General features: G+C 35.7%; 2 protein-coding genes across 4 annotated transcripts; one reads left to right on the forward strand and one right to left on the reverse strand.

Annotated features, from left to right (window-relative positions):
- The first annotated feature begins 38 nt into the window (after positions 1-38).
- On the forward strand, positions 39-7141 carry LOC125073424 (trifunctional enzyme subunit beta, mitochondrial). Of its 2 annotated transcripts, XM_047684248.1 has the most exons (12): positions 39-159; positions 238-349; positions 756-927; positions 2248-2435; positions 3023-3210; positions 3855-4029; positions 4515-4645; positions 4786-4887; positions 5428-5541; positions 5780-5854; positions 6186-6263; positions 6438-7141. In XM_047684248.1, the coding sequence occupies exons 2-12, from the start codon at positions 286-288 to the stop codon at positions 6570-6572; spliced, it is 1422 nt and encodes a 473-aa protein (XP_047540204.1). In that variant the 5' UTR covers positions 39-159; positions 238-285; the 3' UTR covers positions 6573-7141. The 2 variants fall into 2 exon arrangements, with proteins under 2 accessions (XP_047540204.1, XP_047540203.1); XM_047684247.1 differs by lacking the exon at positions 39-159 and having other exon boundaries at positions 173-349.
- A 740-nt stretch (positions 7142-7881) lies between these two features.
- On the reverse strand, positions 7882-23769 carry LOC125073283. Of its 2 annotated transcripts, none has more exons than XM_047684044.1 (15): positions 23267-23769; positions 20539-20778; positions 18927-19034; positions 18124-18392; positions 17824-17921; positions 17570-17717; positions 17037-17194; positions 13470-13662; positions 13249-13365; positions 12972-13117; positions 12327-12480; positions 11725-12045; positions 11430-11525; positions 11117-11335; positions 7882-10553 (listed from the first exon to the last, which is right to left on the reverse strand). In XM_047684044.1, the coding sequence occupies exons 1-15, from the start codon at positions 23424-23426 to the stop codon at positions 10428-10430; spliced, it is 2553 nt and encodes an 850-aa protein (XP_047540000.1). In that variant the 5' UTR covers positions 23427-23769; the 3' UTR covers positions 7882-10427. The 2 variants fall into 2 exon arrangements, with proteins under 2 accessions (XP_047540000.1, XP_047539999.1); XM_047684043.1 differs by having other exon boundaries at positions 18813-19034.
- Between the last annotated feature and the right edge of the window lie 423 nt (positions 23770-24192).

Consider the following 24192-nt stretch of genomic DNA (forward strand, 5'->3'; position numbering starts at 1 on the left):
GGAAATATTTTTTTATAATATTTTAATTTAATTAAATTAAAAACTATTAACACAAAATTGTCTTTCACTTGTGTATAATATATCTGTATACATATTTCATGTCTAACAAAGTTTCCGAACGAATACTTGCAAAGTGGATGTCTCTCCTCTCACTGACAGGTCAGAGTCCAACTTTCTAGTAGTTTTTAATAACTTTTTTTGGGTTGTAATATTTTTCATTTGTATTTATTTTTGCAGAAATAAGTAGCAAATTCCATATAAGCCGCTATTGATATAAAGAGAGTCATGGCATCGCAAGTGGCTAAATCTTTTATAAAAGCGGCTCGTCCGTCTTCCACCGCGAAATTCGGTAATTTTTCTATATTAATAAATGTTTATTAACGATATTTTGATGTGATCATATTTACATATACAAGTCATAAAATTAATTCTCATTTCATTTTATTAAAAATTAGATTATTACGAAGTATTTTAACATCATTCACGGAGAGTAAACTTTGGACTCAAAAGTTGGCAATAATTATCAATTATATTAATAATAACTGGACTTTGTTCTGACTATTTATTAATATATTAAGTACAAATTATGCTTTTATATATAATTAGTTTGGAAATAAAACCTTAAAGTATGTATTTATAGTTATCACACTAAAACGTATTTTGGGGTATTTTGGGATCTTTCAAAGACTTTGTTATTTATAAAGAATCTTTTCATGACTTCAACGATGACGATTTTTTATTCTATCGATAATTAGACACGGCCAGGCGAGCTTTGAGCGTGGGAGCAGCTTTACATCAGAAGAAAACGCTGCCAGACAAGACCGGCAAGAATGTGGTACTTGTGGATGGAGTCAGGACACCATTCTTGGTTTCGTTTACAGACTATGCCAAGATGATGCCACATGAACTGGCCAGACATTCTTTACTGTGAGTAGACTACATATGTAATATTTTTCTGGAACACTGCTTTTTATTGTTGTCATTTTCAGATGTGATGTGAATCTTCCCTATTTTATTGTCCCCATTCAGAATGAAAATATTTTTTGATTAAGTAAGTTCTATGAAGGATTTTTGATAAAGTTTAATATAAAACTACCACCATTTCAGAATGTACATTTGTCTGAGAAGAATGGCCAAAAGGCAGAATGTACATTTTAAAATCATATGTATGAACATAAATATGAATGTATGTTATGTATGTACATAAACAAATGCTAAATTGTTTATGAGAGTGGTTAATGATGCTCATGGAATCAGAATTCTATTTTAATTTTTGTAAGATGGCAATATCTCAATCAACATCTCATATATACTATGTATATAACGAGATTTTGAACATATATTATTACATAATGAGACAATCTAATACCAATGGAGGCTCCACAGAGCAGATCTTGCTTTGCTTTTCGCCACCTGTTGTACTAAAGCATCTCATACTCAAAAATGTTTGACATATAAAACTTGTTTTTTTTTTTCTTTATTATGCTATGAAACTGATTTTGTATATTATTTAAGAAATACATTAACTGTATATAAATAAAAATTTTACCCAAGATATAGAAATAGAATTAACATTTTTACATACAGACAAAACATAAGAAGTGGTTGCAATAAATGCTCATATTAAAGTTTTTCAAAATGAAGAAATAGCCAAATATCCCTTCCTCATATAATTAAAAAAACCGGCCAAGTGCGAGTCGGACTGGCGCACGTAGGGTTCCGTACCATTATTATTATTGTTTATATATTTATTATTAAAATAAATGTACATTGTTAATATTACAAGTGCCTACCTGTTGCCATTTATTGATATCTAGCAAAAATAGGCAAAAAAGTCCCCCTTAAATATTTATTTTATTTAGTTTATAGCATTTATTGTTATAGTGGCAACAAAAATTCTTAATTTTTTATAATATTCTGTATTAACTATCGTGGTTCTTGAGATACAGCCTGGTGACGGACAGACAGCAAAGTCTCACTAATAGGGTCCCATTTTTACCCTTTGGGTAAAAATAAAACATCAACCTTGGTAAATAGCAACATTAACATTATATTCTATTTGTAAATTAGTTTGTACCATCTACTGGGTAACTCAAGCACAAGGCATGCTTATTGGTCAAATGGCACAAGTTTTCCTGTTACACATTTCCATCCCTTACCATGAAATTATTCCCACAGATTAAAAACATAAAAAGATATACTTATTGATCTAGTATTACCATAATAAATGAAACTTTTTTTATATAGTGGCCTGCTCCAAAAAACCGGTGTATCCAAGGAGATTATAGACTACATTGTCTATGGTACAGTCATCCAGGAGGTGAAGACATCGAACATTGGACGAGAAGCTGCTCTGGCTGCTGGCTTCAGTGACAAGACTCCCGCTCACACTGTCACCATGGCTTGCATATCATCTAACCAAGCTATTACCACTGGTTAGTAAACAAATACACCTGATTTTTATTAACTACTTGTTTACTCTTTTTTTTTTTTCAATGTCTTTTGCAAATAGGCAAAGATAAAGCATTCAGTAATAGTACTGAACTATTTACTTACCTTTTTTTAGTCAATATTTATTTTATGTAAAAAACAAATTAAAATAATATTATGCTTTCCTCAAACTTTCTATAATAATAATAGTTGCATATCTACGATCACCAATGGCTGTCTCAAACTTTTCTATGTGTGTGTGTTAATCTTTTCCAAATGGGTATACTAAATTCCAAACATCCCACATAAATTGTTGACGTTCCTTTGTGGCTCTGATGAACCATGATAAAGTACTTCTACTGAATTATAATAATTCTCAACACTTACTATATATATATTTATATATATAGAGTTAAAGCAAAGTGTTGGTGATGGTAAACAATGGTGCTATGGAGGACATATATGCCCCATTAAATTCAATTACCCCTCCATTTAAGCTTAAAGCTTGTATTTGGCTGGAGACGTAAATAGCCTAAGGATTCAGGATTTTGATAAAATATAAGATCAAACTGTCATACTGTAATTGTTCCAGGTGTGGGCATGATAGCAGCCGGTGCCTACGATGTGATTGTAGCCGGTGGTGTGGAGTTCATGTCGGACGTGCCCATCCGTCACTCGCGCAAGATGAGAGCCTTGCTGCTGAGACTCAACCGCGCCAAGACTCCGGCTCAGAGGCTGTCGCTCATAGCCAGCATTCGACCTGACTTCTTCGCGCCTGAGGTACAGCAATATCAATGTGCAATTTATTTATAATGATAACATAGATATTAGGTATTCCAATTAGTTTTGTGGGAATAATGAATAGGATTTTAACTTTAGTGAGATTTCTTATATACTTTTTCTATGTTTGAGTTTTTGTTCAATTTGGTACAAATGTTATTTTTCATGGCAAGCAATTTGATTTTTCAGCATCCGGTGCGGTTAAAACTGTTCTGATGTATGAGAAAGTTTACAAAACTATTGACGTAATTTGTGATTTGTCTTAAGCATTTGATTGGATAGAACAGGACACGCTTTAATTTGACATAAAATAATTAGTCAGACTTCGAGAAGTTAACATTAATCTTAAAATCTTTTGTTTTAAATAAAATAATTAGTCAAAGATTTCGACAAGTTACCTTTAATCTCAAAATCTTCTGGTGCCATGTTAGAAATGAGTGTTCCACAGGGAGTGATTTTAGGTTCTTTTCCATTTTTAGTGTTTAAAAATGATGTTTATTTATTTAGACTTGAAACCTGAATGGATTTAATATAATCGATTAGTATGATGTCATATTAAGCTGGGGTAACGCTACATTTTTAAGCTCCTCTCATATCCTGAATTCCGCCGAGTACACTAACCGACCCCCCCCCCCCCCCTACAGCTGCCGGCCGTGGCCGAGTTCTCGTCGGGCGAGACGATGGGTCACAGCGCCGACCGGCTGGCGGCCGCGTTCGGCGCGTCGCGCGCGGAGCAGGACGAGTACGCGCTGCGCTCGCACAAGCTGGCGGCCGCCGCGCAGCAGGCCGGGTACTTCACCGACCTCATCCCCGTCAAAGGTGCGCGCCGCACGGCCTGGGATTCTGTTTAGGCCGTTGAATACTTCGAGATAAAAGAAGGACTCTTCTACGGAAAGGTGCCTCGGCTTATGGGGTTGACATATAACGGGGATGTGGACACATTCGCCACCCCCATCGTATCGGTCAAAATAAAAACCTAGAGTGTGGAAATCTTATTTCACATCTCCATTCTGCCAGGGATCCGACGGGCAATCAAAACCATCAGATAAAAGCTGCTGAATCGATTTTGAAGCTTTTGGGATTAAAAGATAAAATTTTAAGTATTTTATTTTAAATTTTAGCTTTATTCACAGGACACTAATAAGTATAAGGAGTTATAATAATAGTCCAATTTAAAGCATCCAATGATAAATTAATAATAAATTCTAAATACATAAAATATTAAATCTAAATAATACTGAGACCGAGCAACTAGTTAACATGTGTATGTGTGAGTATCAACTAAAACGACAACTCTGTCACAGTGGAGGGTAAGGACGGTTTGGTGGACAAAGACAACGGGATCCGAGTGTCGACTCCCGAGCAGCTCGCCAAGCTGAGACCAGCCTTCATCAAGCCGCACGGCACCGTCACTGCCGCCAACGCCTCCTTCCTCGTAAGTTACTGAATCTCATAATACTTTATGACATCAGAGATTCACCATTAATCTAAAGTTTTGTCGAAATAAAGTTAGAAATTATATATTTATATGTTATGTTTATGATAAATTTCATAATAAAAGTGAGTATGACACAGACGGACGGCGCGTCGGCGTGTCTCGTGATGTCGGAGGCGAAGGCCAAGGAGCTCGGACTGAAGCCCAAGGCCTATCTGCGGGACTTCACCTATGTTGCCCAAGTAAGCATTTACAGCTCTAAAGAACATCGAATAGCGAAATATATGTTTGAGAATTTTTTTTCTTCGGATACGGATGCTTCAGGCATTAAAAAAATTATCTTAAGTCTTTTAAATAGAATTTCACATATATTTTGAAAAAGAAACTACTACTTAAGAACAATAATATTACAAATTAGTATCAATCCCAGGTCATACGATCTATTCCATGATAGACAAAGCTATCCACGTATATCCCGAGAATACTGTATTTATGAACGTTATTGACGACCATGCACTGCTATTCGTCTGTACTAATATTAAAATATAATCGTAATCTTCGAAACTAATGATTAGATTCTAAAAAAATTATTCACTAGTACAAAGATACATTTTGCTGAGTGGTATAGGGTATAAATTATACTGTGCAAAGCTGGGCGGGTAACTAGTATATGTATAAGTAGATGGAAGTACAGATGATTATTAAGTTACCTTAAAATAAATCAATTTATATAAAACTTTAAAAATAAGTTCATTATATTAATTTTGTTACTATGACGACAGGATCCCGTTGACCAGCTGCTGCTTGGACCCGCATACGGCATCCCCAAGATCCTGGACAAAGCCGGACTCAAGCTCAGCGACATCGACACCTGGGAGATTCACGAGGCCTTCGCTGTAAGTCCCAAGATATGGACATAATTTAACTTTACTCTAGATTCGATAACTTGACACTTAAACCGTTTCATAAACAATATTTATTGAATTTTATATAAATGCTTAGTCAAAAAGAATAAACTTTAAATAGCATTAAATAATTAATTAATAATAAAGTTATCTTTTAATATTACCTTTACTTAGTGACTACTAACACTCTTCATATGAGTTTTTTTTAATCTGTAACGAATTTTCCTAGGGTCAAATTTTGTCCAACTTGAAGGCACTGGACTCTGATTGGTTCGCTCAGACTTATCTCGGACGTCAATCTAAGGTTTGTTGTTTAAATATTTTATTTTATTATTTCTAAAACCGAAATAAAAATACATTTTTGTCAATGAAAGTAAAACTGCCATTAAATTATCCCTTACAGGGTAATAAAATAAATAAATAATTAAATGTAGTTCTATAGTAATTTATTTTTACGAAATCGGGAATAAAATCTCTGCTCACAAGTCTAACGTCGAACAATACATTAAGCATGAATCGGAAATAAATTACCTTAAACTTGCATCCTTAAACTAAATTGATAACTTTCAGACGATATGATCATACTGTTTCTACGATGATGATTTGTTTTAGTAATATACATATTATGTTTACAGGTTGGATCTCCCGATTTAGACAAATGGAACAAATGGGGTGGTTCCCTGTCTATCGGACATCCCTTCGCTGCCACCGGGGTATATATTCGTTTATTTCTTTACATATTTGAAAGCATATTTCTAGAAGTTTTATCTATAATGTCCTTTATGAAAGTCAACAAATATAAATAAATCAATTTCCTCCTGTTATCTGCCTTAATTCTTCTCCCATGGTAGCTGTATAGTATAAATAATAATTTGATTTGTTCCCAGGTGCGGCTGGCCATGCACACCGCGCACAGACTGGTGCGCGAGGACGGGCAGCTCGGCCTCATCTCGGCGTGCGCGGCCGGCGGCCAGGGGGTCGCCATGCTGCTCGAGAGGCATCCCGACGCGACTGCCAACTAGACCATCGCAGGAGAGTAATGATGCGTAAAATGTTCAATTTGTCCACAGAATCGATACTATCTAGTTTAAAATATTAATTTTTCTAATCTCATTCAAATCGTATGGACGTCAGAGATGGACAAAATTATTTGTTTCGTATTAAAACTCTCAACTCAAGTTAGCATGCAAATTAACTTTGTTCATTATTCAATATACTAATGACTACTTACATTTGAATTTGGAACAGAAACTAAAGGTGCTCAGTCTACTGTTAGTCGTAAACTACATTACAAATATTTTACTGATATAAAAAATAATTTAAACTTCATTATAAATCATTACTCTTAATTTAAAAATGTATTTTTGTGTAAATCCTTCGATATCTTCCTATCGAGCCAATATATTTGTATTCAGCGATTTGTGGGCTCTCATTTACGTTTTATCAAACTCGATAATGTCGAAATTATGTTAATCATTCTCCATGTTATTTTATTAGTAGTTAAGAGAAAATGTATGTATTTTTGATGATTATTTATAGAAATGCCTGTTTAATAAATATAAAACAATAAAAGAGGTTTTCTTTCTTGTAACATTTATTTCATTTTATAAAAACCAAATATATTTTTAGTACACGTCAACATAACTAAAACACTATAAAAATACATTGGGTATTTACTTTGCCAGCGTTTTACATATATTTGTATATAAAAGCGAATATCAAATAAACTATATTAAATATGGCGGGGTATCTATGAAAATTGAAGTGTCTGCCTGGCTACCATAGACACTACTCCGCTAGTGACCGTATCAAGACACTCTTCATAGGCACGCCGTCACATACACAATATATTCATGATAAAAAATCCAATTATTTTATCCTTATGAATGACGAATACAATTTATATTTCCTATTATTCATAGAAAGACTAATAAGCAACAGAATTTCTGATGATGATTGGTCTTAATAATCAAAATGACATTAGTATTCTCTGAGCCAATGCGTTGTCATGTAATGTTTCTTCTTATATACATTGTTTCGTTACATTGGCCCACCTTTACACCAGAGACTTTACCTCCTAAGACGGATCAGCAGAGCCATTATTGCAACTATTTAAAGTTCAATTAATGTGACCAGTTTATTAACTATTTTCATGTACATGATATTAATGTATTTGTCCAACATTATTTGTAATATACGTTAGTCGTGCGTTAACAGAACGATTATGCGATTGCTACAATTATACATAACCAATACTCTTTTTATATAAAACAGTATCAAACCTTGAACTACCGTCATAGCTTATGTCGATAAGGGGAAATGAAACAATGGTTACAGGGCAACGATTTATTGAGTCGCCTTTACTTCCTAGTATTTATATTAAACTAATAAACGGAGCCGGTCGCGGCGGGCGCCGATACAAATTATACATATTTACAAGGGCGCCTACCAAACTTACCCCAACTAAAAACTACAATAAAAATACAAATCATGTTTCGAAAGGAGATTATAAACAATAGACCACTGTCTAAGCTACGAAGCCAGGCTTTCGTATCATTTACGGATTCAAATCGAATAATAATTTAAAAATATAAACGCCTTCATGTTATTCAACCTTAATATATTGTAATATATTTATTAAATAATAGTCACAGCTATTTTCTGCTATTTATTTGTGTTACATATTGCCTAAGATATCATTTGTTTCTATAAAAACTACCGAATACGAAAATTTATATTTTTTTTATAAAAGCTATAATATCTAAAACTATATTTTGCTTTTTTTGTGATTACACTCTCGCCGATAAACGTATTTTTCTACAAATATATAAGTTATTAGGACCTATTTAATTTATCAGGTAATTTTGATTGAATCGAACGCGATATCTTTACTAGAGTGTAATCGTAAAAATATTTGATACACGGAGTTTAGGTACGAGTGTTTTAATAAATGTTTTTATTTCAAAATTTCACTATCATCTTAGCTAATTTAATTGAGATTGAAACTTTCTACATTAAAAAGAATCACAATTTATAACATCTCGTTTAAAAGTGGAATCCTAATATGTCAAATAATAAAAAACGTCTCCAAACACGTTTGTCATAGAAAAGAAAAAATAATTTAAAATTAATAATCAAAAATAAATCACTTTCATAATTGATAATTTTAAACAAAATAAGTTATCACAAAAACATTGTAAGGTGAACATGAGTAAATTAAAACAGTTGCGAGACAAATAGCAATTATTTACTTTAATCTATTTCCAAGACTCAGTACTTATAAAAATTTCTCAAAACGTATTTATTATTCAATATTATTTAATAATAAATACATGAATGATGAATTAATGCTTTTTTGTGAACTTCCAAGTTAGATATATTATAAATTTTGAATAACATGTATATTAAGGCGTATTTCAGATTTTCCATTTTAACACAATGTATAGATCTTATTCAGTCACGAAGGCGCGCCTCTCTACGATAAATTATTATCGGCGTGCATTAGCATGAGTGAATGACGCTCGTGCTTACACGATGTCTTAGTGTGCGTGAGACGACTAAAAGGCAACAAAAAATGCAAATTATATATTTTTTTATTAATGCACGCCGATAATAAAATGTGGAGCCACGCACCCTCGTCAGTGATCCCTATACAATTTTTGTGTAATCATAATTTATATGTCAATGACTAAGTGTATATATGACAGACAATCTAACTCCATCAAAATGGCGGAAATCTTCTTTTATATGTAACGACATAGAATCGAATCAAAATAGAGATTTCACAAAATAAGTAATTAACAAAACAAATTTTAGAAATATTAAATTTTAATTAAAAAATGACATCTAACTTTTGATAGTTTTGAAAGAAAATTTCCCGCCATTTCGATGACAATCGCGACTTTTTTTTTTTAAACAAAATGAATACCTCATGTATCTACGGTAAAGGTCAAAAACTACAGGCTGATCGATATAATATTTACAACCTTAGACATTAAAACTAAGAAGTTAATCAATTAACTTTATATAGTTATTTCATTGCGTCATATAATAATATGAAATGGATGAATTTGAATAAAAATATATCTCTCGCTACGACTTAAGCCTATAAGAACACCCACGGGTTTTTTAAACTATTGTTATATTGTTTTTTTTTTAATAAGGCTATATTATATAATATGTTAGAGGCTAAAAATACAGAAGGTATTTTAGATATGATACATGTTGTAAACTGTTTAATTAATAGATAAAATTAAATATCAGATTATTATATTGTTCCTTTTAAACGATGTTTGAATATATTTAATGAAATCGATGACAAGTGTTTCTTTATTTTTATTTGATTCAAAATAATTTTAAATTAATACATACAAACATATATTCCTTATTTAAATGATAGTTTTGAAAAAAACATTTACTTATTGTACTCAACTTTTATAATCTGCAACTTTGACACAAAGTTTTATCTTTTTTTTTATAAAATTTCAAATTTCGATTATATTATCTTGTTTCCTCATCTCACTTCAAGTATTGCAAATTATTAAATTATCAGCCCACTGACAAATCTATTCATATATAATAATTGCATTTGCATATCAACTTTGATATAAATTTTTTGACTGTATAATTTCCAATAACTTGAGATAAAAACTGCATGTTGTCTAAACACTGAAGTTAACCCGTCTCGGGTGAATTTTTTTTAACTCAATAAAATCGTAGTCCTTTGCGTTACACCGACCCCTGCCCGGGACACGAATGACATTTTATTTATATATATAGTCTAGGACTGACCCCACTTTTGTACATGTTTGTCAGTCACATATGCCTCGATGTGCGTTCAGGGGTCCTGCACCAGCATAGTGTCGCGGGTGTGCGCACTACTGGAAGTCTGCGAGTGATTGCCGCCAGGTTGCATGGAAGGGGATGCGCAGCAATTTTAGTTTGGTGTTCGGAAGTTGAGCTGACAGAAGCCGTTGTAGAGTCGGGATCGGGAGTATTTCCACCTGGAAAATGTTATTTGAATACTAATAACTATAAATAAGAAATTCCATAACAAAATGCTTTTTGCTCTCTTGTGTTAGACTAAAGTGACCCAGTCAAGTTACGATGTTCGTCGGACAGCCAGTGAAGTTGTTCGTACCTATGGCGAGCCAGCCAACATATGCCAACATAAGCAGGTGGTTATTTAGCTGGAAACGTACCCTACGTTTCCTGCTTAATTACCACCTAAGTATCTGAGGCGAGCAACCCGACTAGCAAGTGTTGTGTACCTGTAACTAGCCATCAACGGTGCAATAGTCGTCGAGTATAGGGCGGTGAGCACCTCCGGTAGACCAGACGGGCGGGCAACGATGACGTGGTCGCCAGGCAACAAGTGGGAACGCTTAGTACCTTAGCCGACCACGGAGAGGTAGTCGTCGGTTTACAAGTGGCGGACGTTGTGTACCTGCGGCGAGCCAATCGCGGTGCGTTGTTCGACGGTCGACGAAGGGCGAGCGGTGTGTACCTGCGGAGGGCCAGCCACGGTGCGTTGTTCGTCGGGCGGCGATTGGCGGGCGGTGTGTACCTGCGGCGGGCCGACCACGGTGCGGTGATCGTCGGGCAGGCGACAGCCGGGTACGGGTTTGAGTACGGGAATGCACTCGCCGACGTCGCGCCGCTTGCCTTCGCCTTCGCCCGCTTCACACTGGTCTATGAATAATTCAGTAACGCGAAGCAACTCGATAGTCACGCCCCACATCAGATGCGTCAACGTATCCTTCAGTCGAAGTACACCGCTTAATACCTGGGGGGAAATTAAAAACGTTTTTAAAATATAATAAAATTATAAATTTTTTAGAAAACTTAATCTGCACGGGTTTACTTAAAAAAAGCCTCACCTGTTTGTTGGTAGTCGCAGATTGTGACACATACGTCGGTATAATGAGCAGTCTCTGAATGTTTTTACATTCCGCGAGAGCATCGTCGAATCCAACCTGTAGAGAAAAGTATATTTACAAAATTATATCTTCTAGCAATGAATAATACTTTATCTGTAAATGTCGTTTGGAGAATGATTAGTTAAACAATGGTTGAACAATTATTAAAATCAAATGATGTAGACAGAAAGACAGAAATCAGTGTTTGACTAAACTTCCGCAAACAACGTTTATATGGTAGTTGGTATATGCTGACCTTAACATCAAAATTAACAAGTTCGAGTCTGGTTAACTTTGGCAACGCTGAAAGCGCTCTTAGAAGCGCTGGTGCGGCACAATGCGACACTCCTCGCTCTAGCCGCAACCTCCGCAGTTTAACCAACTTGCCCAGAGCCGTTGCAAATGATCCACCGAAGGAACATTCGCCTAGCTCGAGTGATTCCAGCTGTTCAAGCTGTCCAACTACTTCACATGCACACCAACCAAGCTCTTTGATCGATGTTAGTGATAAATGTTGCAGACGTGATAGTGAAGACAGGGAATGTAGGTCGCGGGTTAGGGATAGTCCAGTTAGGCTCTGTAACAAAAATAAATGTTATTCGTTTTTTTATATAGTTCGTAAAAATTTATCAACGAATGGTCATAATATTAGGCCCATCCAAACAAAATTGAATTGACCTTGTAAGAGTAAAGCACCAGGTTCTGAATGTAAAGAAGAATAAAAAGAAGCTCAATAGTTACTTCTTTAAATTGCATAGAAATATTAATAAAAGCGATCTGTGTCATAAAACATATCATCGTAAAGTAGAGCTCGGAAATTGTACATATTTGCAAGTATCAAAAGATAACTATCATCACCTTGAGGCGCAGCAGCTCGAGGCGCGGCAGGCGCGCGAGCGGCGCGGGGTCGAGGCGCGCGTCGCGGATGGCGGGCGCGGCCAGCGCGCGCAGGCCGGGCAGGCGCTCGCACGCCGCCTCCACCGCGCGCGCCGGGCAGCGGCACAGCTCCAGCCTGGAATACCACATCTCTTATACCGTGCTCGGACTACTACTGTACTACATTCTATAAACAGGTTTACCAGCTACCCATCAATGATGGATAGATAAACTAATAGTTATTAGCATTAGCAGCCCGTAAATGTCCCACTGCTGGGATAAAGGCCTCCTCTCCCTTTGAGGAGAAGGTTTGGAGCATATTCCACCACGCTGCTCCAATGCGGGTTGGCGGAATACACATGTGGCAGAATTTCGTTGAAATTAGACACATGCAGGTTTCCTCACGATGTTTTCCTTCACCGCCGAGCACGAGATGAATTATAAACACAAATTAAGCACATGAAATTTCAGCGGTGCCTGCCTGGGTTTGAACCCGAAATCATCGGTTAAGATGCACGCGTTCTAACCACTGGGCCATCTCGGCCTTACTAATAGTTACTTCATTAAATTCAACCAAGTTAAATTCAATAATGTATTGTTTATTTAGAGTGTAAAATTTTAATATACCTCTCGAGCGTATCCACGGAGCCGATGTGCTCAGCGAAGTGATCCCAGAAGACGGTATCGTTAGGTGGTAGCAACATCTTACGCAGGTCCAACCATCTCGTTCCGTGACTCTTTAACGCTGCACATAAACCGGCCCAGTCGCTAACCTAAAAAGTGAAAAATTATATTAAAATATGTACAGCTTTGTGTAAGCTCTATGTATATATGTTTATAAACGCATAATAATCGACGGTACCTAAAAAAATATTTAAGGCACCGTCAGATATTAATAACTTACGTGTGAGTTTTTCATCCGTACGTGCCTCCAGAGCGCCGGCGCGGACGCCAGCTGGCGCCACAGCCGACACACTCGTGCGCAGCGGGCCACGTCGCGCATACCGAGATATTGAAATATCTGAAACAACGAGACTAAATCAATTCGCATATATTTTAATAATGATTTAAATTCGGCGGACACCATCAGCCCATAAGAGTAGATAGTCTTGAACCGTAGCATACCTGCACGGCCACGTTGTAGTCGGCGGCGCGCGCGCGCGTGTGGAAGGCGGTGAAGTGGTCGGCGTCGTCGGCGCGCGGGCGGCCGCGGCGGCGCGGGGACTGCGCGGGCGGCGGGGGCGCGGGCGCGGGTGCGGCGGGCGGCGACGCGGCGCCGTTGGCCAGCGAGCGCGCGCGCAGCGCCTTGGGCGCCTCGCTGCGAGCACGGGCCGGTTAGTACGAACACGTTCTATTGCCGTAGAATACACTCCCCGTATCGCATGCCAAAACTTAACATCATGCCCACCTTAAATAATCGTTTAAACATACTTTTGAGTGGTTCACGTCGATCGCTTCCGACCGATATACTTAAATAAAAAAACTTACCAATAGTTTCCTTTGGGTTCGTGAAAGATAAATTAAAACGAGTAGTTTAAATTTTCAACATTTCTCATTCGTAACATACATATCGTCGCCGAAACGTATACACAGCGACACGTAAAATAGAAAAATAATACAACTTAAGATTACCGCTATCCTTACAGATACTAAACTAAACATTAAGGGTATGAGAATATCACAATTTGACAATAGCTTTTTTTGTACATTTAAAAATGGAATATCGTACCAATTACCGCTCAATTTAAATACATGTGGTTGACATTCAAATACTTAATACAAGGATTATGTTATGAAGAAACTGTGAAAAATGTATTTACATATTTCATAATTTTTCAGCATTTCAACAGCAGGAGGAGTAAAGATAAACAAATTTAATGTTTACGTATTCGACGTCGTTTGCAAATCGAGACGAGATCTGCATTAATGCACTACAGTTTGATTTGACTTGATTAACATTGAAAACGCAATTATGTGATTAATCCATTATGAATACCATCGATTGTTTTAAATCTTAATCGTTTCAAGATTAAAATTATTTATGTATCTTAACAACTCCTGCCATTGTAATAGACTAATAAAAATTATAATTATTCATATTTTAGAGGATGCTATTATTATTAAATATTCGAATCGTTGCGTAAAATTTAATACAGTAATATTAAAAATTTAAAGATCTACTTTATGCATAATACATCGTAATAAAGACATCAATGCGACTAATATTAATTGGAGTTCCGATACAGTCTTCCTTTTTATAAAGCTAAATAAATATAGATTAAAAATATAATCATCGTAGTTATTATATACAAAGTATCATCTGTTCCCAGCACATATTTTTCTGTTGACGGTCATCTGTAAAGGAAAATATTATATTAATTGAACACCAAAACTATTTAAAAAATTAAAAGATAAAGCTTTTTAATATTCCACGGCGCTGATAACATACTCTTCTTTTAAGAAAAGATTTGGAAGTTAATGTGACAATTTGAATAGGCAACATGCAGGTTTTACTGAGAACAGGTCTTCGTTTTGTATTTATAACAATCAATATGAATCATTAAAAATACAAATTTGCACAATTCGAACCGACGATAAGGGGGTTTGCGCATCATTAATAATTTTATTTATTACTTTTGTCTCCAGGCCAAGAGTAGATTGCTATAAACTTTAGGAATTTCTCTAGTCAGATGTCTGCCGGCGGCATATAGCATCAAGTGTTTAATAGGTAAGGAGAAAATGCCTCAGAGCCGGAGCCAGGCGCGGCGGTCAGTGCGGGCTGGCGCGCGCCACGACGATGAACCGGCGGCCGTTGAGCACGGCCAGCGACTGCGGCAGCGCGGGCCGCGGCGGCGCGCCCTTGGCCACGGCCCACACGCGCTCGCCGTCCGGCCCGCCGCCCGCCACCTGCCGACAAACATTCCGTCGGAACCTAACCTACCACATTCTATGCAATATGCATACGTAAGTAACAACATTTTAAGATAAATCCTACCGATGCTATCCACTTTGTTGTGACTCGTATATATATAATATAAGTTGGGATACCAATTAATACTTTACCTTCATCCTCAAGAGCACTCTTTTATCATTCTTTGGCACCTTCGTCGGTACCGGCACCGGCAGTCGCCTGGCACCAGTGTTGGACATGTTTGGTGGGGCGGTGATCAACTGGGGATGGGTCGCATTAGTGGTGACGCCTGTTTTATTATGGACGACTGGAGTTTCCAGTGGTGGTGACGTTGATTTCCGACAGTTCTGAAAGTATTTATTTTAATTAAAGTAACTTAATTAAATATGAAAAAAAAACAATTACCTCACGACAATTGAAGCAAATTAAATTGAATGCTGTTCACATGCCTTTTTTATTTTTTAAATAATTTCATAATATTATAATCACATATAATAGCATATAGTTGTCTACCATTTAATCACATAAGATAATCTTCTAATAGCCGAATTAATTACCACGAATACTGTTACACAGACATATCTACAGATTGGGCCACTCAGAATAGTTAGTGAACGACGAAGGAGGTACAGACCTTGCAGAGGAAGCGGTCGGGCGCGGCGTGCGCGCAGCCCACGCAGGCGGGGTGGTACAGGCACAGGCACGCGGCGCACGCCAGCGACGGCACCGCGCCGCGCCCGCACGCCATCGAGCACGGCTGCTGCACCTGGCGCGGCACCTGGGATACGGGAGAACGATACGGGTCGTGGGTAGCTTTCGCTATATTAATATGTATTAAATAGCATACACATCAAATATCGCTTTTGCTTTACGTGACGATTTCTCTCAGTTCACTCTACAGTGAAGCCGCGTAAAAGAACTTAGTCCCTAAAACACATGAATTCACTTATTTGCCCAATTATTGAACAAGACAAATTTTCTATTCCACCTTTGAAGCCAATTTCCAAAAATACGAAAAGAAATACCTGATGGTGATGCACTGGGACAGGCTCTCTTTCCGGCGCTTGCGCAGCGGGGCTGTGAGAGACGTGCGCGTGATGCGCAGTGTGTGCGGAATGTGTGGGGTGCGCAGCGTGAGTAGTATGCGCAGTGGGCGCGGGGTGCGCTGGTTGCGCTGGTTGCGCAGGTTGCGCAGGTTGCGCAGGTTGCACGGGTTGCACGGGTCGCGGCTGCGGCTGGAGCGGCAGCGGGCCCCTGCCGTACCACAGTGTTACCTGCGCCGCCAGCGCTCAGTACCCGCATGCGAGGGTTAATTGCCAAATCATTGTCAATTAACCCGTCGTTTGCGATATAGATTGTATGATTTTAATTTAAGACTTTTAAAATAGCATAATTACCTTACGAGCTTTTGCACTATGAATACCAAACGAATATTTTGTATTGTGCTTTATCAAAGACGATGTAAATATCGTAAAACGATCCATTTCGTTCGAATATTCAAAAATAACATAAAATGTATTTTAAATTTATTTAAACCGTGAACCACTCAAATATATATATATATGTATACAATTAATAAAATAACCTTAATAATCTATTTAGTATAAATGTTTTATATAAAACGACAACATTTCATTAAAATAATTTTTTGGGTAAATTATTGCATATATTTAATTTAATATCAGAGCTGTAGTCATTCAGAAACGTATTAATTTTATAATTATTATTAATAACTTGAAATTATTACTTTTATTAAAACACACATGCTATTCAAGTCATACCTGGGCTTTTTCCACGCTGCAGTGTTGTTGTTGTCTGCTGGCGCTGGCATCTGCTGTTGCGGCTGCGCTTGCGGCTGTTGTTGTGGAGCCGGAGCCTTCTTCACTTGCTTCGGGGTAGTGGTACCGTTGCTGCTTAGCCGGGAACCCATTGATTTAACCTATATAAAAAAACATAACGTAATATTTTACACTAATATTATAAATATGAAAGTAACCTGTTTGTTGTTCGTTCACGGCAAAAATAATGAACCAAATTTGACGAAATTTGATACGTATCATGCTGAAACTCCAAGGAAGGAATAGAGGCTAGGCTTTTTATGTCTAATACTTGAAGACTGACCGCTAAAACGCGGGCGACAATTAGTATTAAAGATATTTTATAGCATTATGAAAATTGTCTCATAAAATTGGTTGACGTTTTTAAATGGTACTTTTTTTAAATCATTAGTTAATTTGCAAATCACACTTCATACTAATAAAATATTCATTATTTTTATGTAATGAAATAAAAAAAGGTTTGTTTTCATTTATACCTTGAGTTTAGCAGGTGGTGACTTATGCGTAGCGGGTTCAGGGCTGGCACCTTTAGGTGGTTTGGGCTTAGGTGTCCTTTTCCCGTCCAACACTGGTGGAGGAGCAGCCGGTACCGGGGACTCCACGCGTCTGATGACTTTAGCATCACTGTAAATGAATATTTCGGTTTTAGTTGAAATGGCATAACACTTAAGAAGTTTATTATCACGAAAATTTTACTGTTTCTTGTGTTTCTAGAGCAAATTTTACTAACCGTATAATCTCTTTTTCAGGATCATCGATTCCCAGCGGTTCTTTGAAGAAAGAGAAGTTTTCTAATGTGAGACCTGTGCCTGACAGATGTTCGGCGACCTGAAACAAACAAAAGTTTTAATTTAAGACTAAATAGTGCAATACATTATATACATATATATTATTGATTTTACTACTTGTTGCATTTAGACCATATAACACAATCAGAACAATTTCCAAAATAATCTATCATCATCAAAACTAGTATGTCAAGCATTAGGTCTGATCGTCTACGAGATAACACTGCCAACAATGATCCGACCTCCCTCGTGGAGCGCAGCTTCTTCCCGTGCGGCGTGTAGTAGTAGATGTCGGCGTTGCGGCGGCTGGAGGCGTCGGCCGAGGCGCCCACGGCGCGGTACACGAGCTCGCGCCGCCAGCCGCGCTCCAGCGGCACGCGCAGCGCCGGCGCCGACATCTCGGCCGTGGCGCGCCGCCCCCCGCGCGCCGCCGGCGACATGGACGCGTCCGTGGAGCCCGCGCCCTCGCCGTCCGAGCGCGACGACAGCGCCGACGACGGCCGCGAGCTGTCTGGGGGGAGATTCCAATGTATACATTATAGTTGCTTCTGCGGTTCATCACGTTACACCATTTATGATAATATTCTATACACGCAGCTACTCTATCACTTGAATATACTATCTCATTTGTACACCGAGCATAATGAGATCTTCCACCTTGCCGTTTTCGATTAATCCATTTGTTAGCGACTCATTGCTCGATGACTATGATTTAAGTCTAGCGGAGCCTAGATTATCCAGACTAATCATTCTGAGAGATTATCTAGATATAACCGGCTAATATAATTCATTAAAAAATATATTTTAATGAGATTATAAATTGTAGTACCGCAAGCAGTATAAGCAAAGCCTGGATAACTGCTTCTCTTTTGTGATAAAAATGGACAATCAGCCGGTCATTACTAAATAGATGAGGAGGTACTATTCTCACCAGTACCCCGCCGCTGACGCTTCGCAGCCACTGTCTCCCCGTTTTCATCTGAGAAGCTCCTCACGAAGGCAGTCACCTCCGCCTCGAGATGTTCTGACCACTTGGTACACCCACCTGTGTCTTGGCGAGCTCGTTTACTGGCTCTGATCGCTGGCGTAGCCATGACGCTACGGACTGGTGTGTATGTCTTGATAGCGGCTGACACCTCAGCTTCCAAGCGTTCTGTAATAAACAGCAATTTGTTTAATATTTATTTTTGTCACCTCACAATTAACTCTTATCAACCATCATGAATAATGAGCCCATAAAGTCATTAAGAGTTTAAAGTATAAACCCCAATTCACATAAGAAACAATTTCAATGACCTACAAAAAACCCAACAAATAAAATAGGCAGTCCATATCAAACACAGACTATATATATATAAATTATCTACAATGAACACAAACAAAAATATGACAAAGACTTCAGGCAGTTCAAATAAAACATTTGTATCAAAAGAGTTTTTACCGAATAATCATATATATAATTAATACCCATCTTGCAGCAAATAAATCTTTAAAAAAGAAAATAGCATAGTAATAAAACAATTTTATTTATGAGATAATATGAAAAGAGAACTAACTTTGGTGTATAACCTAACCTACCAATATCGAAGAATGGCATCACAACATGACATGAGATATTATGGGGTAGGTGAGCGTGCAAGCACTCAGACAAACCAGGGGAAATTGTGTTAAAAATTCATAGTTAAAGTGCATTATGACTCACAACACTGCAACTTTATAAATCTATACTGAGAATTTATTAAAAGAAAAATCAAATAATTTCCGTTGAACCGTCTCAGGATTTGAACCAGGATCACATATTTACACGATAGCTACTATCATCAATGAAACAACAGTTTTGTATGTTATTTAGTATACAGACTTAAATATGTATGTAACTTCGCCAAAAACTCCCAAAAAAGTGTTATTGTTTAGTAACATAAGAAATAAATTATATTCGTACAAAGGAACATATTCCTTATATATGTTCCGTTGAGATATAAAAGTATAAAGTGCTACTTCCAATTTTAAAATAACTGTGGACACATTTCTTTTACCTAAACTCGCTTACCTAAAACTTGACAATATCCAGTCAAACTATTGTGTTCAGTAAGGTCAAAACCTTTGAAACCATCATCACTAGATGTGGATGTTCTCCGTTTAACTTTCCTCTCCTCTTCTGATAAGCATGGAATAATAATAATAATAATTTTTTATAAACAAAAAACTGTTTAAATTTTACATAATATATTAGATAGTACATATATATCATTCTAAGCACTCCATTCTGGTTTTTCACAGGTGCAATAAATATTAAATTATTTATAAAGAAAATGATATACTATAAATATAATTTATACCCTAAATCACTAAGGAATAATGTATCTTATTATGAGTAAAAAAATTTTAGAATTGGATCATTAGTTTCAGAGATTAACCTCTAAATACAAACAAATAAATTTTACCTCTTTAAAATATTAATATAGATTTAATAACCAGTCGGACAATCTGGTATTGTATAAATCTCTAAAATCTAATTCAACATCTTCTTTAATTAATTAATAAATTTAAATTTAACACTATAAGAGAGTAACCTATGATTTAAAAACAGTATCATTAAAATAATATCATTAAAATTTAATGATATTGCCTTAGAGATAGAATAATATCAGACTCACCAATAATGCGACTATAATCTGCGACGCTGCTTTGCTCACAACTGTCGAAACCTTTGAACTCTTCATCTCCACCATCACTAAATGCCGCGGATGCTCTACGTTTGATGCCTCTCGTCACCTCCTCGTCAGGTTCTTTCTGTTCTTCCGTTGTCTCTTCCGTTTCTGATTCTTCTTTTATTGGTAGATCAGTTTCATGTAAATTGTCTTTTAATTCATCTTTTGTTTCCACAGCTGATTCATCTAATAGAAAAAAGTTAGTTATTAATATAACAAAATAATAACTTGACTGGTATTTTGGAAGACTACCTATACAATTTGTGAACATATGGAATATTGTCAACCTTGTATAGATATATAAGAGCTTTTTAAACAGTTATTCACAATGCATTAAAAGCTACAAAAATTCCCACTTTTGACAAAATCATAGCAAGTCAATTTGCCCCTCATCGGACAACAATTACTTGCTTAAATTAAATAATTGAAACACTACTGTACAATTTTATTATTAAAGTATTTTAAATAATTACTTAATAATCAAGATGATCTTTATCAATCACATCATACCTTTGCTGATAACAATCATTATCAAATGAAAAAAAAAATCAAAGGTATGTATTTAAAAATAATTGAAACGTATTTAAAAAAAAATGCATGTCCCTTAGTGAAATTTATTACATATGGAATTTTAGGTGCCATCTGTATATCATTATAGACATTAATTTCAATATCTCAACATAAAATCATAATTTTTTTTGTATCTTTTATATAATTTAGATTGATTTACAATTCACCCTAAAATCCTATAACATAAATTACACATTCAACAAACTTTAATAAGACACTACTTGGTGGTAGGTCTTTGTGCAAGCTCGTCTGGGTAGGTACTATTGTTGTGTTCTAGTTTGAAGAGTATGTTAGGTTAGAGGTGCATTGGAGATGTAAGGAATGTTTGATATTTCTTATAGTGTTGATGTCTATGGGTGGTAGTGACCACTTACCATCAGAGATGGCCACCACCACTTGCTTGTTTACCAGTTGCTAGTTATTTAGACAGGTCATTCTAAGAGGTGCATATATTTATTTAATAATAACAATTCATTAATAATTAAACTTAAACATATCATTTTCCAGGGGCTATTGAAAAGGAACAATATCTGTAATGAATAAAACTCCTCGTCTTATTTGTATAGCCTAATTAAAAGTTAAATCACTATAAACTATGACAAGATTTATGCCCAATTAATTTTTTAGTTCGTTTCATTTCTTTGTGCAAAATTAAATAGTTTCTCCCATTTACTAAAAAGTACTCAAAATACAAATCAAAATACCCCAAATTATCACATTCTATTCTTGAAATAAAATTAAAACCAAACTCGCAGTTAAATAACTAACTTGTTTTATACTGTAATTAATAATAAACTTTAATTTACAATGTAGAAAATTTATCAGATAACAAAATTAATTATAGTATACATAATATTTAGTAAGAGAATTGTTAAATAGTAATTACATATGAAATAGTTTTTCACTGATCTCAATGTCATACTTAAAATGATAGTGAATCATGTTAAGCCAGCACCTTCTAATTATTAAATTCAATGTATGTATTTTACCAAGAAGAAGTATTATTTAAATTATCATTTATATAAAAAAGTAAAAATTGTAAGAAGAATTACGTAATGAATAAGAATAAGGAATAAGTATAAAAATATAGAAAGAAATAAAATAAGTTTATTATTCGTAATTTACCAATGGAATTGTACAAAGTTACAAAACATCTGTGATTAAATGACTCAAAACTGGACAAAGCTCTCGTCTCCTCTTGAAGAAAAGTTTAAGCCTATACCACACAGTCGCACAGGTTACATGTATACTACTACACTCAATACACATGGGTATTGACATATTGAATATTTTCCTTCTATGCCAAATCATAATTTTAAAAAAGTCTAATAAAAACTCAAGATTCCTTGCCCCTTTTTATAACTGTAAACTCCTCTTAAAATTCAGGTGTTCTAGCAATTGGGTATCTCTCTCTCTCATTAAATGTAGGAAGTTGAGTTTTATCATTCGAGAAAAAAGTAGCTACTAAATTTTCTGCTTGTTCTTTTTAGTAGATACTACCTTCCAAATAGTGATAGCTTTGCTGTTCATTTAATCCTCTAAAATAATAATGCTAAGACATGCGTAGAATCTACTTGACTTAATAGTAATAAGTGTATCAATGCTCGGTATAAATTAATTGATAATCGACTTATAATTCAACTTTATGACTTATAAGTCATATAATATTTAATCAGTGATAATAAGATACTAGAATTACATAAATGTATTTTAAATTGTATATCATATACATAATATTCAGCTCCACCATATGGTAGAAGCTAAAATAGAAACAGCAAAATAATATATCTACATCTCATTAACGGTAATACCAAAGCCATTACAATATTTGGCTAAAATAACTACATTTCAAACTCGCATTCGCAATCAACATGATTTCTTAAGCAACTGTTATTGGAATATTTACAAATAGCAAGACTGCAGAGATATTAATGCTAAGAAACTGCTTGGTGTCTTACTAGAGTGTAAAAAACCATTACTTAGAGTAAAACTTAGATATTCTTACAGTAATATAGTTTTAATGAAGTAATAATCTGATAGAAGATGAAGATGTGATGAATGTATGTCAACAAGCAAATAAGAGGTTATGTGAAAGTCAAATTACCTTCAGTAGGTTCCGATGTCGCTTCAGGTTCAAGAGCTGAAGGTTCTGCTTGGAGTTCTGAAGCATCAGCGGTCTCCATGGTCTCCGTTTCCGTCTCACCGCCGTCTAGTTTTTGTTCATCGTTTGATGCGTTATCACCCACCGCCATTTCGTCCGACATTGTCAAATCTAAATATAATACCGAGATCCACTGTCAGAGCGTAAATAACCACATAACAATCCGTTACGACACTTCACTGCTTCACCCGACAAATTATCAGATATTGTGCGCGTCACAACGAAGATTTCCCGCTATATTGAAAGAGAAAAAAACTTTTGCTAAAATGATCTTAGAGTTCATTAAACGTCTACCTATTTTACATCCCTGCTTTATAAGAACATGTTATTATCTTTAATTATACCAGGAATAAAATATTAATTGGTAAAATTGGAAAATTATATGCAATTTAATCCCAAATACAGTTTCCAAAGGAAAATGTCGGTCATAAACAACATCCGGTCCGACGACGCCACACTGTTTGTCTACTATTGTCTATTTCATTACCCCATTTGTTTTGTCTATGAGTTTTTTATTTTTGTTATTATTTTTAATATATATGCAATAAAAATAATAATAAAATGATTTTGAAACATATTATTATAACAAATAATTAATACATTTATTAAAAAGAACATAAGTCCGAGTCCACTTGAAAACAATATGTTTTTTAAGTAGACTTGGGCTTACGGATATAAGATAATTACTACTTGTTTAAATTGACAAAACTTTTTCGTCGAATTAAGAATTGAATATATATTGCACAATTTTTGGTTATAATATAATATATCTACAACTATATAAAGAGACGTTTTTCAAACACGCATTGTTTGTTTGGATTGGACATACAGTCGAGTTACCGAGTTAGTCACAATATATCAGATGGTAC

The sequence above is a fragment of the Vanessa atalanta genome, chromosome 24 (assembly GCF_905147765.1).
Source record: "Vanessa atalanta chromosome 24, ilVanAtal1.2, whole genome shotgun sequence".
Taxonomy (NCBI): Eukaryota; Metazoa; Arthropoda; class Insecta; order Lepidoptera; family Nymphalidae; genus Vanessa; species Vanessa atalanta.